The sequence below is a fragment of the Xyrauchen texanus genome, chromosome 13 (assembly GCF_025860055.1).
Source record: "Xyrauchen texanus isolate HMW12.3.18 chromosome 13, RBS_HiC_50CHRs, whole genome shotgun sequence".
Lineage (NCBI taxonomy): Eukaryota > Metazoa > Chordata > Actinopteri > Cypriniformes > Catostomidae > Xyrauchen > Xyrauchen texanus.
In genome coordinates, this window is record NC_068288.1 from 33,699,277 (window position 1) to 33,713,460 (window position 14,184).

At 38.2% G+C, this 14,184-nt stretch overlaps 2 protein-coding genes across 2 annotated transcripts; both read right to left on the reverse strand.

Annotated features, from left to right (window-relative positions):
• Window positions 1–862: 862 nt before the first annotated feature.
• chchd4b (coiled-coil-helix-coiled-coil-helix domain containing 4b) lies at window positions 863–4,442 on the reverse strand. The gene is made up of 3 exons (XM_052141487.1): window positions 4,278–4,442; window positions 1,564–1,662; window positions 863–1,356 (listed from the first exon to the last, which is right to left on the reverse strand). Exons 1-3 carry the CDS (start codon window positions 4,297–4,299, stop codon window positions 1,001–1,003), a joined length of 477 nt encoding a protein of 158 aa, XP_051997447.1. The 5' UTR covers window positions 4,300–4,442; the 3' UTR covers window positions 863–1,000.
• Window positions 4,443–6,042: 1,600 nt separating this feature from the next.
• On the reverse strand, window positions 6,043–11,490 carry LOC127654099 (protein transport protein Sec61 subunit alpha-like 1). Its single transcript, XM_052141088.1, has 12 exons — window positions 11,328–11,490; window positions 10,302–10,369; window positions 10,067–10,132; window positions 9,857–9,935; window positions 9,477–9,608; window positions 8,006–8,115; window positions 7,645–7,798; window positions 7,387–7,547; window positions 7,035–7,232; window positions 6,719–6,910; window positions 6,515–6,591; window positions 6,043–6,420 (listed from the first exon to the last, which is right to left on the reverse strand). The coding sequence occupies exons 1-12, from the start codon at window positions 11,332–11,334 to the stop codon at window positions 6,234–6,236; spliced, it is 1,431 nt and encodes a 476-aa protein (XP_051997048.1). The 5' UTR covers window positions 11,335–11,490; the 3' UTR covers window positions 6,043–6,233.
• Window positions 11,491–14,184: the final 2,694 nt, after the last annotated feature.

The window sequence follows — 14,184 nt, forward strand, 5'->3', positions numbered from 1 at the left end:
GTATTTTAAAATTTTCAATAAAACATAATTTAGTATGTTTTTTTTGTTTTTAAGATATTTGTATTATGGGGACACTAGAAATATCCTCATAAACCACATTTATAGCACAATACCCTTGTAATGATCAGTCCTCATAAACCACCTAAAACTGCCCACACACTGAGAGGGAGAAGAATCACGATTAGTCCTATAAACACATACTGTACACAGAACATGTGTCATGTTTAATAACTGATCAATGGTCATTGTTCTGACGATAGATACAAATCTGAAAGCAGCATCATCAGGTATCCTGTTCAATTCTATGAAACTTCACAATGGTTATTCCATAATAAATTGTATTATAATTTGACATTATATATTATGTGAAATATAGGCTTTCAACAAAGCCAAGCTTTGTATCATTTTTGACACAGGCTCAGGAGACTTAAACATACACATGTTCATACACCTACACCTGGAATGAAATTGAAAAGAAATGTCCAAAATCACTGTTACAGTATAAAAAGGGGAAAAGAAATGATTGATAAATCACTAAAGGTGTAAGAGGTCATTATATGGTGGGCTATGAACAAAAATCGAGGCAGCTGTGGCTCAGGTGGTAGAGCGGGTCATCTGCCAATCGCAGGGTTGGTGGTTTGATTCCCGGCCCACACTATTCCACATGCTGAAGTGTCCTTGGGCAAGACACTGAACCCCAAGTTGCTCCCAATGGCAGGCTAGTGCCTTGCTGCCATTGCTGTATGAGTGTGTGTGTGTGAATGCAATTTGGTAACCTCTGAGGTTAAAACAAGTGCTATATATGTGCAGACCATTTACAAAAATTGATTATTTGCATACCATCTCTAAACATCTTGCCATCTTTATTGTGTTAAATATTAAGACATTACATTTGTCTCATAAAAGATTTTGTTAAAGAAAAAAAGTCTCAATATTTTTATTTTCATATAAATAGATTGTCATAAAAAAATTATAATGTGGAATCTCTGATTTTAACTAGCTATGGGCAAATGTGGAGGCATCTCATTAGACTCAGTTGGCATTGGGTCAGAGTCTTTGGTTGGAGTGAAGTCAGAGTGAAGTCAGATATGGAGGCAGAGTCTTTCAGCTGTGAGTTTGGCTCAGGGTTTGCAGTATGAGGATCAGGCTCCTTCTCATCTGGGTAAAGTTCAGGGTGTTGACGGAGACACTCCTGCATGCTCATAAACTGTTCCAGGCAGTCTGAGCCCTTCACTTCTTCTTGACTGAAATGGAAGCAGGTAATTGCAGCTTTAAAGCGCTCTCCACACGGTCCACTTGCCATCCCCCCTAAACAGGGACAGTCCCAATTTATCTCACCACTCGACAAGATAAGACCTGTAGATGTGGATTCAAAAATATTAGGTTACAGTTCAAATCAGAACCCCAGAGTTCAATGAAGTATTTCTTTCTTCTGTGTATGTAAAATACACATCAAAACACACAAAATACAGTTAAACACTGGTCAGTCTCTTCTGTTGTTATATCCACAGTATGTAATCAAAGTTATTATGCTTTCCATGCTCATATTGTCTCTTCTCTCACCTTTTTCTTCATGGTCCTCATTTGCATCATCTTTAATGAGCTTTATGGTGCTAGGAATCTCATGTTCCTCCTTGGTAACAAAAATTACTTGGTCCTTCCCTGTAAAGAGTGAATTAGTGACTGTGCGCAAGTTCTCCACTCAGTTAAAAGATCATTTATTTGTAACTATATTCCATCCTAAAAATCTATGAGAAATAAACAAGCTGGCAAATTTGCCAAGATTATACAAGTACTTTAAGGAATAGTTCACCCAAAAATGATAGTTTTCTCATCATTTACTAATCCTTATGTGGTCTCAAACTCATATGACTTTAGTTTCTTCTGTAGAACACTAACGAAGACATTTTAATGGAAATGTGATATCTGTTTGACCATACAATGCAAGTGAATTGTGACCCAATTTTCAATCTTTAAAAGCACATAAAGGCAGCATATACACTCACCTAAAGGATTATTAGGAACACCATACTAATACTGTGTTTGACCCCCTTTCCGCCTTCAGAACTGCCTTAATTCTACGTGGCATTGATTCAACAAGGTGCTGAAAGCATTCTTTAGAAATGTTGGCCCATATTGATAGGATAGCATCTTGCAGTTGATGGAGATTTGTGGGATGCACATCCAGGGCACGAAGCTCCCGTTCCACCACATCCCAAAGATGCTCTATTGGGTTGAGATCTGGTGACTGTGGGGGCCATTTTAGTACAGTGAACTCATTGTCATGTTCAAGAAACCAATTTGAAATGATTCGAGCTTTGTGACATGGTGCATTATCCTGCTGGAAGTAGCCATCAGAGGATGGGTTCATGGTGGCCATAAAGGGATGGACATGGTCAGAAACAATGCTCAGGTAGGCCGTGGCATTTAAACGATGCCCAATTGGCACTAAGGAGCCTAAAGTGTGCCAAGAAAACATCACCCACACCATTACACCACCACCAGCAGCCTGCACAGTGGTAACAAGGCATGATGGATCCATGTTCTCATTCTGTTTACGCCAAATTCTGACTCTACCATCTGAATGTCTCAACAGAAATCGAGACTCATCAGACAAGGCAACATTTTTCCAGTCTTCAACTGTCCAATTTTGGTGAGCTCTTGCAAATTGTAGCCTCTTTTTCCTATTTGTAGTGGAGATGAGTGGTACCCGGTGGGGTCTTCTGCTGTTGTAGCCCATCCGCCTCAAGGTTGTGCGTGTTGTGGCTTCACAAATGCTTTGCTGCATACCTCGGTTGTAACGAGTGGTTATTTCATGCAAAGTTGCTCTTCTATCAGCTTGAATCAGTTGGCCCATTCTCCTCTGACCTCTAGCATCAACAAGGCATTTTCGCCCACAGGACTGCCGCATACTGGATGTTTTTCCCTTTTCACACCATTCTTTGTAAACCCTAGAAATGGTTGTGCGTGAAAATCCCAGTAACTGAGCAGATTATGAAATACTCAGACTGGCCCGTCTGGCACCAACAACCATGCCATGCTCAAAATTGCTTAATCACCTTTCTTTCCCATTCTGACATTCAGTTTGGAGTTCAGGAGATTGTCTTGACCAGGACCACACCCCTAAATGCATTGAAGCAACTGCCATGTGATTGGTTGATTAGATAATTGCATTAATGAGAAATTGAACAGGTGTTCCTAATAATCCTTTAGGTGAGTGTAGGTAATCCACATGACTCCGGTTTTTTAAACCATGTCTTTTGAAGTGATCCATTCAGTTTTGTGTGAACAAAGATTCAAATGTAACTTTTTCACTGTACATTTTACAATTGTAGTCTCTAGGCACAATCATGATTTCAGGCTCGATTACACTTCCTAATGCTTGAAGCATACGCAGAGCTCTAGATGGCATTAGGAAGTGTAATTGAGCCTGAAATCATGATTTCTAAGGAGACTGTTAATATAAAAAGCAAAAAAGGAGTTATATTTTGGTCTGTTCTCACCCAAAATCAATTTGATCACTTCAAAGGACATGGCTTAAACCACTGGAGTCTTTTGAATTACCTTTATATCCATTTTGGATCTTGAAAATTTGGTCAGCATTCACTTGCATTGTATAGACAAACAGACACCATATCTCCATTACAATATCTTTGTTTTCTTCTGTGGAAGACAGAAAGCCAAACAAAGTGCTGTTTGAAACTAAAAAAAAAAAAAAAAGTAAGAAAAAGAGAGAATTATCATTTTGGGGTGAACTATTTCTTTAATTAGTTGAAATATGAATAAAAAGAACCCTCTTTGTTTTTCTGTTGTTGTTTTATATTTCATTTTGTTAATAACGTAGTATTGAGTTGTTGGTACTAAATGTATCCATGCATGTGCCTTGCTTGACTGTTTATTCAGTTGCACTTGTGTTGTCATTAAAAAAGAATTATTCTTCACTAAGCTTTCAAACGCACAACACATTGGCCTCATCGCTTGGTCCCGTTATGGAAACCAATGCATGTCTAATGCATGATAAATAAAATTACAGAGCATTAGTTATAAATCTCAAACTATGTCCATTCTTGCTTCCGTTTTCCAGTCAATTTTTGAAATTGGGATGACAAGACAAGGGCTTCATTGACTCCAAGGTCATCGCACTATTATGGCTATAATTATGTTTTACATATATAAAATGCTGAGGAGTTATTATAGCAATTATATTCAGTTTGATTCATTATTGAAGAGAGAAAAAACTTTTTTTTTTTCTTCCAGAAATGTACTGGCTGTATTACCTTTCTTGTTGAGTGCAGTCATGTCTATTTAAATATTCTAAGGAAATTTAGCAGACGCAGGGTTAATTTAGAGCTTTCGACGCTATTGGCTTTTCTTGGCCTTTGTTATTGAAGTATTGCGGTATCAATTGTACAACTGTACAGTTCACAAGCAATCACGACCAGCCTGCACTCCTCTCAATACCATTTAACATGCTTTCAAAACGGTTCTAGGTTTTAACATCATCATGACGTTATTAACAGTCGACCAAGACCCACGTGTTTCCCTCAGATTACCTGCGAGAATTTACAGTTTGCGCGATCTGTAAGGGCAGAATAATAATAATATAAATTCTTACAATTTCAGCACTTTGTGCTTGAACCCCTAATACAACTAATCGTTTTGAGTGTACGATTTAAAATAGCATTTTATTGTAAATGTATTGAGACTCGTAGAAGCAGGGTTAATTTAGAGCTTTCGCTGCTTTTCTTGTCCTTTTGATTGAAGTATTGCGGTATCAATTGTACAACTGTACAGTTCGCAAGCAATCGCGACCAACCTGCGCTCCTCTAAATACCATTTAACATGCTTTCGGTTTTAACATCTTTACGTCATTAACATTCGACAAAGACCCACGTGTTTCCCCTCAGAGTTCCAGTGAGACTTTACAGTTTGCGCGATCAGGCATAATAATAATAATACAAATTCTTTCAATTCATCACTTTGTGCTTAAACCCCTAATAAAATGAATCGTTTGAGTGTACGATTTAAAATATCATTTTATTGTAAATGTATCGAGACTCGTAGAAAAGCCTGGAAATGGACTTGAAATTAGATGTTGAAATTCAAGTATAACAGAGAAACCACTACAATCAAAGAGCACCTTCATACAAATGTCCAAACAGTTTCCTGATCATTACTTGTTTGTGCCCAGATTTTTTTTTGGAAGGCTAGAAAATTCAGATTTCAAATTGTGTTTCCTAGTCCGTTATTGACGGTCAAGTTAGTCATTCTCAAAAGCAAACAAAAAAACCCATTCACTCAAAAATTAGCTTTTTATTGAGAATATCTGTCTTTGCTGAATCTTTGTTCGGAACAATTCTTTTTACATAGTTACAAAGAAGGGGGGGGGGGGGGCGGGGGGTTACATGGTTGCACACTGCATTAAATGTCATCTCTACAGACACCCAATGACACAGTAATAAGGGCTTAAAGTAAATGGACTGTCGGTGTAACAAATTCAAATAGTTCTGTCAGTGAAGCCTTTCCTAAACACAAAGCACTTTAAAGAAAATCCTGGCTCCCTATAGTGTAAGATGAATTTTGTACAAAAGGATTCCAGCATGTACACATCACAAAGAAAAGAAACACCAATAAGGGAATGCTGCAACACTGAGCACTGCATTTCCTCTGTAATCTTGTTTTGTTTAGAACTGACACTATTCTGCTGCTGATTTGTAACCAAACATTTCTGTTTGGTTCACAGGTCTTCAGCCATACAAAGACTGATACAAGACTGATATGACTGATCGGCAAAGACAACAATTTTGTGTGTGGAGACAGAATTGTCAGTGTTGAGTAATCAATCACCCAACATTAGCAATACTTTCTGAAAACCCTTTTAGCAGGCTTCTACTAGAACGAAAAAGGAAAATGAGGGAATTCAGTGACACATGGAGACAGAGGAAGGACAGACCAGGAAGGGAAAGTTCCTCAATATTCTTAGTCAGAGCTCACGGAGTCTACCTTTACTGTCCCATCACTGAAGTTCAGCTTAAATCAGTGAATTTTAGAAATGTTTTGCCACTTCTGATGAATGGGAGAACACATTCTCCCCAGACAGCACTGGTGACAGACCATTTTGAATGCATAAACTGCACCTAAATAAAAAATAAAACGACAAGAACCATAAAAATAATAAAAGTGTTTTATAAGGTGTCAGCAAGAATGAGTGTAGGATTTGTGAGAGTCCATTTTTAGAAGAGTAGCGCTCCCATGCTGCCGACTTCACTCTGTTCCTTCACAAATATCTCAAAGTACTGGTAGATGATGGTAACTGCCAATAGAATCCCTGTTCCTGAGCCGATAGCACCCAGGAAGTCAGCCATGACTGAAAGGCCCCCGATACACAGCCCACCAAATGCAGCCGCTGTGGGGATGTACCTGCATAAACAACCAGATAACCCCAAAGTTGAATGAAAGTTCTGATAAAGACATAAAAGACTGAGCTCATAATGCAGGTGTTTTTGTGATTCACCTGTTGAGTTCATGAACCATGGAGGTCTCTCTGTGCCCCCTCATCACCATCTGTTGCTCTTTCAGCTGCTTTGCCACCTGAAACACATTTTGCTTAATTCTGAATATGCACAAATTTCACAAAGGAAAAAGTACTAGACAACTTGCTTGACCTTCTTTTAGGGTTCAGTTAGTCATACATTCACAAACACAACTAGAGCCTTACATCTTTGGCAGATGATCCAGAAACTTCAATCCAGGTCTTGGAAAAGAAGGCACAGGATCCCAGCATGAAGGCGATATAGATAACTGCATGGACTGGGTTGTCAAGCACTGAACCAAACGACTCCGGAGGGGACAGATAGTAACACAGACCACCTACAGGGTAGGCACGGGCTGGGCCACCAGATGAGGTGTCCTACAAAAACATTATGACAAGCCATTAGTGATGGCGCATCTCATATTTACCTAATTTTACATGGTTTATACAATTTATTGAAAAACCAAAGCAGCACTTTATGCTTATGTCAGATGTCACTTACAGACCAAGTCCCCAGCAGGTTGACCAGGAAGTTTCCACTGAAGCGGGTGGAGAGCATTTGAGAGATGACGTACAGGTTAGACACCAGAGCAGACTGCAGGATGATGGGAATGTTGGAGGTGTAGAACAGCTTTATTGGATATGTGTTGTACTGGCCACGGTAACGTGCAGACTTGATGGGCAGGTCAACTCTGAAGCCCTATGATGAGAACAAAACAAAAATAAATCTTTGTTTACTCACATTTACATTGCATTTGTAAAGGTTAAAAGCCATTTATATTGCTTGCATATACAAGTTAATTACATTAAATTAGTTCTAACTGCTTTGCAACAATATTTTTAATAAAACTGACCTGGAAGTATATGACCACAGCAAAGACAAAGACTGTAGAAATGAGGTTCAAGAGGTTGGGTAAGTTCTGCCTGTAGAAGGCCTCTCTCAGAGCTCGCACTTTATCAGTACGAGTGGCCAGCAGGTGGAACAAAGCAATGATGGCTCCTTCAAACTCAGTACCTGAATGGGAGCACGCGCGCACACACAAGATTGAGTCAACACCACTCAAAATTGACAGCAAAGAATGGTCCCATACAATATCCTTCAGAATCCTTACCTCTGCCTGTGTTGACTGTGGTTGGGCTGAATGCCTTCCATACGATGGTCTCACAGATGTTAGTGGCGATGAAAAGTGAGATACCAGAGCCCAACCCGTAACCTTTCTGCAACAACTCATCCAGCAGCAACACAATCAGACCTGCCACAAACAACTAGAGCACACCACTTCAATTAATGTCTAATATATATATATATATATATATATATATATATATACACACACACACACACACACACACTTGTATCACAACACACATGCAAAGTCAGATATCATTTACAAAACTGCATATGGATTATCTGTCCCAAGAAAAGCCACTCAACTAATATATGCACATAAATGCATGTTCATGCTTTCTTACCTGAATGATGATTAGCAGACAGATGCCAGCACCCATCTCTGAAGGGTCTCCATACATTCCAGTCATGACGTACACAATAGCCTGGCCAATAGTGATGATCATACCAAATACTGAAAAACAAAAGGGTTTACCATCATTATGTTGGCTTCAGGTTTTTTTTTTTTTCAAAATCCTTAAACAGAGACCAAAATGTATAACACTAATTTCGAAAACTTTCAAGCTACATCCACCAAAATCTGCACAGACCTACAAACTAGGGGTTGACCGATTATCAGACAAGGCTTTGTAAAGCCAACATCAACATTTGTCCTGACAAACTTTTGTAATTATCAGTAGCTGGGTTTCCCATCCACGTATTCTTATGCGCATTTTGGGAAATCGCATAAAAACCGCTGGAAAGAAAGATGCAAATAAAATCTCCAAAATTTGCATAAAAACATATTAAGCTTGATTGAGGAGAATAAATATTTTATTCGAGAAGAAAAAATGTGCATAAACCATAATGAACACATTTACCAAATAAACTCCTATTTAATTTTTTAGGAATAAAAAATGCACACCAAAAAAGGCACGTGACTGAATAACTAGTTCATAACTGGACTAAAAATCAAACCATCACACCTGAATGTTGCTCCGCTCATCCTGAAATAACGGTGTATAGAAACTCCAAATCCTGCATAGAGTTTGCAGAGCAATTAAGTCGAATACAAATTTGAAATGTGCCAAAGAGCAGGTTTGACAATTTTAAAAAATATATTCTAGATCCACACGGCAAAGACATAAGGAAGAAGGAACGCATACACATAGTGCTCCCAGAACTGTGCTATGCGCTGTTGCTGCCAGACATGTTACAAGTTCTTAAAGGCATAAGTAAACTTCATTTTTCTACATTCCACATCAGACACGTTGCCTTACTGAGGATACTCTTCTGACCGCGAGCAAATAAGAATGCGTTCGACGCATGCCCACTACAGCTGCTTTGTGACAATCTTTCATTACAGTCAATGGCCGGTGCATGCAGAGATGATACGCAAAGACCAGGACTGCACCCACAGGTCGAGAAAATTTGGGCCGAGCATGGTCAGGCCGCACGGACTGCACTGATGACTAAATTACGTGCATACTGAGCATGGAGCGATCAGCAACATCGACAACGGAAGTATACTCAGGCTTTAAGAGTGTTTTGTCTGTGTGCTCTAAACCAAGAGTATTTTATTAATAAAAGAGTCATAGTGGCTACACTTTCTCCTGAAGCAACGATATTTTTCTTCTGAACACATAGGATGGCTTTATTTGCAAACTGTTTTGCGATATTATGGTTTTTCGAATAAATAAAATTTGCAACTTTGATGGAAACATGTCTAGTATCACCTATAACCCATCTAAATACATTTGTATGCATTTGTTTTTTTTTAACAAATTCAAAATATGATCTTGGTGCCTTAAACATCAAAACTCTGAAGAGACTTACATTTCTGAGCTCCATTAAAGAGTGCCCTGTCTTTAGGTGTGTCTCCAACCTCAATGATTTTAGCTCCAGCCAGCAGCTGCATGATTAGACCAGAGGTCACAATGGGAGAGATACCCAACTCCATCAGAGTACCTAAAAAAAACACACACATTACTTAACTTCACTACACGGCAGTCCCCACCTTGAGAACACTATGCACCCTATTCAACTCAAAATATCCTTCTCGTTAACAAAATGATGGGTCATAGCGGAGTTTAGATGACCATCATGGAAATATGTTATGTAGGCTGCGCTCAAAGCAATGTTATATTCATCAAGCTTGAATTAGCTAGCTATGAACATAACTTTTTTGTATTTAACATGTACAGAAGCACATGTACCTCTGTTGGAGGCCAGGATTACTCTCATCCAGTAGAATGGATCTGCGGAGTCTGAAGACATGATCCCAAACAGAGGGATCTGTGGTGAAGTGAAAGAGAGGCAGAGAAAAGCAGTCAATATTTTGTTACATTGAATGTAATGGTTCACGACATGATTCAAACAAACAAAATGCTTGTTTGATTTTTTCATAAATGAAAAATAAAACGTACCTGGCAGCAAACAAGAAAGATGAACAATGTAATGGCCGTCCATAGCACCTTTTCTCTGAACTGGATCTGAAATGTAAGGACAAGTATGGTTTAAAATGAAATAATTTATAAGAGTTTAATTCAAGTAGGAAAATAAGCATGCTACATATATAGAAGCATGCTCATATATATATATATATATATATTTTTTTCTTTTTCTTTACACACACACGCATATATGCGTACACTGGTATACCTTTCGTTCTGGTTTCTGAATTTCCGGCAAAACAGCACAAAACGGTTTTATAACCTCCAAAAACTTAACTGGAAATTAAAGAACAGGAAAACTGTTAGAAAATCAGACATCCAAAACATGATGTTTATTTGCCCAGCTTAATATTCTAAATCCATTTAAATAGGCTGCACAAAATACACATGACAATTTCACTAAAAGCAGAAAAACATCAACTGAACTTCCTTCTCGCTTTTCATGCCACCAACTCAAAAACAGACCAAATGTAGAAAACCTATACAACTACATAAGCTATAAGATTTATACGGAAATTAATGACCAACTAAAGAACATTCTTCCCAAATCCAGTGTTATATTACATCAGTCAACAGAAGGGAAATGCCGAGCATCAAAGCGTCGTCATCAAGATTTTCGACTTTTTAAATTCTACGTCTGCCAGAAGTAGGTTTTCACCACTGAACATACCCAATAATAAACTGATTTATCTGATAGTGCATAATGAGTAATCGGGAACTGACAAGGAATTATAAAATAATGGACACAATTAGCTTCCAATAACTAGCTAGCTTACTTAACTAGCTTAAACATTTGTCAACTTCCCTTTGGTCTGTCAAGCCAACAAATGCATAAATCGGTTTATCTCCCGTTAATAATTGTTAAATGTCTTACCATAAATATTTGAAGGTATCGTTTACGATTTTAAGAAAAAAAGCTGGCAGACACAGACAAACGCAGGTACTGCCAGCAGCCATGTAATCATTAGCTATCATCAAGGCATTGAACAAGAAAATTCACTCATAAATAACAACTCAAATGACAAACAGATAATCTTAAGGGCAAAAATTTATATATTTTACACGTACAGAAGTAACCCGAGGTAAATAAATCTACATCACGAGTCCAAATCAAAGAAAGCTGTTCGGCTAGCGTGCTAATGGTGCTAACAGATCTGGACTGTGGTACAAACGCAAAAGCACGTTGGATTACTTTATTAAACACATTAGAAACGCTTCAAAACACTCTACTCACTCCCCATGGTGTCGATTACCCGAAGTCACGGTCACTATCTAAAGTTCCAAAGAATTACGAATAGTCCAGCCCTGCCGGTGCGCACCGCCGCCCGGAAGAAAGAAAAAGACAGAGGGTTGAAGGGAAACAGCTGAAGGGAGTAGAGCTCTTAAAGACACGTCAACACTACACCGACTCTACTACACGTCAGATCAACCGCGAGCCACGATTGATCTTCTGTTTCACGTCCAGTGATTTAATCATCTCGAGGCGCACTAGAATGTATTCCAAATGTTTTCAAACTTGCAACGTAAATTTATTTGTTAATTTACTGTTATTTGTAGAATAAAGAAGGTTCAAAGTTAACTCAACTGACCGTTAAATTAGTTAAATGAGTACCACGTTCATATTCACTGGCGGCCAAATGTTTGGAATAATGTACAGGTTTTGCTCTTATGGAAAAAAATTGGTATTTTATCCACCAAAGTGGAATTCAACTGATCACAATGGATAATCAGGACATTAATAATGTGAAAAATTACTATGACAGTTTGAAAAATGTATCAGAACTTCTTAAACTATTTTAAAGAGTTCTCGTAAAAAACATGCAGCAATGACAGCTTTGCTGATCATTGGCATTCTAGCTGTCAGTTTGTCCAGATACTCAGGTGACATTTCACCCCACACTTCCTGTCACACTTGCCATAGATGTGGCTGTCTTGTCGGGCACTACTCACGCACCTCACAGTCTAGCTGATCCCACAAAAGCTCAATGGGGTTACGATCCATAACACTCTTTTCCAATTATCTGTTGTCCAATATCTGTTTCTTTGCCCACTCTAACTTTTTTTTTTTGTTTTTCTGTTTCAAAATTGTCTTTTTCTTTGCAATTCTTCCCATAAGGCCTGCACCCCTGAGTCTTCTTTGTACTGTTGTACATGCAACTGTTGTTGAGTGGGTAAAATTCAATGAAGCTGTCAGATGAGGACATGTGAGGTGTCTTATTTCTCAAACTAGAGACTCTGATGTGCTTATCCTCGTGTTTAGTTGTATCTGGGCCTTCCACATCTCTTTCTGTCAGAGCCAGTTGTCCTTTGTTTTTGAAGACTGTTGTGTACAACTTTGCATGAAATATTCGTTATTTTGGCAATTTCAAGCATAGTACAGCCATCATTCCTCAAAACAATGATTGACTGATGAGTTTCTAGCGAAAGTGGATTCTTTTTTGCCATTTTTGACCTAATATTGACCTTAAGACATGGCAGTCTATTGCATACTGTGGCAACTCAAAAACAAACACAATGTTAAGTTTCTTTTAATGAACCAAATAGCTTTCAACTGTGTTTGATATAATGGCAAGTGATTTTCTAATACTAAATTAGCAATTTAGCATGATTACTCAAGGAAAAGGTGTTGGAGTGATGGCTGCTGGAAATGAGGCCTGTCTAGATTTGATCAAAAATTACTTTTTTTCAAATAGTGATGGTGTTGTTTTTTTACATCAGTAATGTCCTGACTATACTTTGTGATCAGTTGAATGCCACTTTGGTGAATAAATGTACCAATTGTCTTCCGAAACAGCAAAATCTGTTCATTATTCCAAACTCTTGGCCACCAGTGTGTGTGTGTGTGTGTGTGTGTGTGTGTATATATGTTTGTTCGCACACACACACACACACACACACACACACACACACACACGTTGTGTTTCCATGTTTTATGGGGACTTTCCATAGACATAATGGTTTTTATACTGTACAAACTTTATATTCTATCCCCTAAACCTAACTCTACCCCTAAACCTAACCCTCACAGAAAACTTTCTGCGTTTTTACATTTTCAAACAGCATAATTTAGTATGATTTATAAGCTGTTTTCCTCATGGGGACCGACAAAATGTCCCCACAAGGTCAAAAATTTCGGATTTTACTATCCTTATGGGGACATTTGGCCCCCACAAAGTGATAAATACACGCTCACACACACACACACACACACACACACACACACACACACACACACACACACACACACACACACACACACACACACACACACATATATATATATTTAAACTTCAATCACTTTCAGAGAATCACGGATAAGGCCTTCTTTTTTTATTTAATTTAATTTTTCCAAAAGTGGGTGCCATTGAATCATTAGGAAACAGAGTTGCTACCACATTTTATCTCTCTAACCAATAGAGGGCACCAGGTAGGCTACTTAGCATAATTGAAATCTACTTCTGTCTTGAATTGATGTCTGTCTGGTATTTTGTGTCATTCATTAGGTGAAATCCATGAGGTTTACTGTGGATTTGCTCTCACTGAGAATCATATTGCACATTAGATACATTATGACAAGACTCATAATCATAATACTGTTTTTTTTTTCAAAAACAGGATCTGTTATGGATATTACATGCCTTTACTGAAATACAAAATAAGTTGTCCTGTTTGTGTGTGATTGGTGAAGGTGTTCTGGTGAACTGGTGAACAAGCGAAGTGTTTGTTCATGGTGGTTACATAACTATATTTTCCCTTAGAGGAGAACACCATCATTCCTGTCTCCACTGCTTATCCCACATCCATCAATTTCTTCTGTCTTTCAAGAATCAGACTGACGCATTCTTTAACGTCACATTCAGACACACACATAAAAATTTCAATTTGTCAATGTCACAAACTTTATTTGTTCAGCTTTACTATTTTTAAATGTCAATGTTGACTGATATATAATGCTGTCATCATTGGGACCTCAACATGGACTTCTCCATGGTGAACATCTCATCCGTGGTGGCCTATAGTTGTCTATATATTCTCTAAATCTGTATATAAACACATGCACTTGTGTGTGTATGTTTGTGTGTGAGTCACTG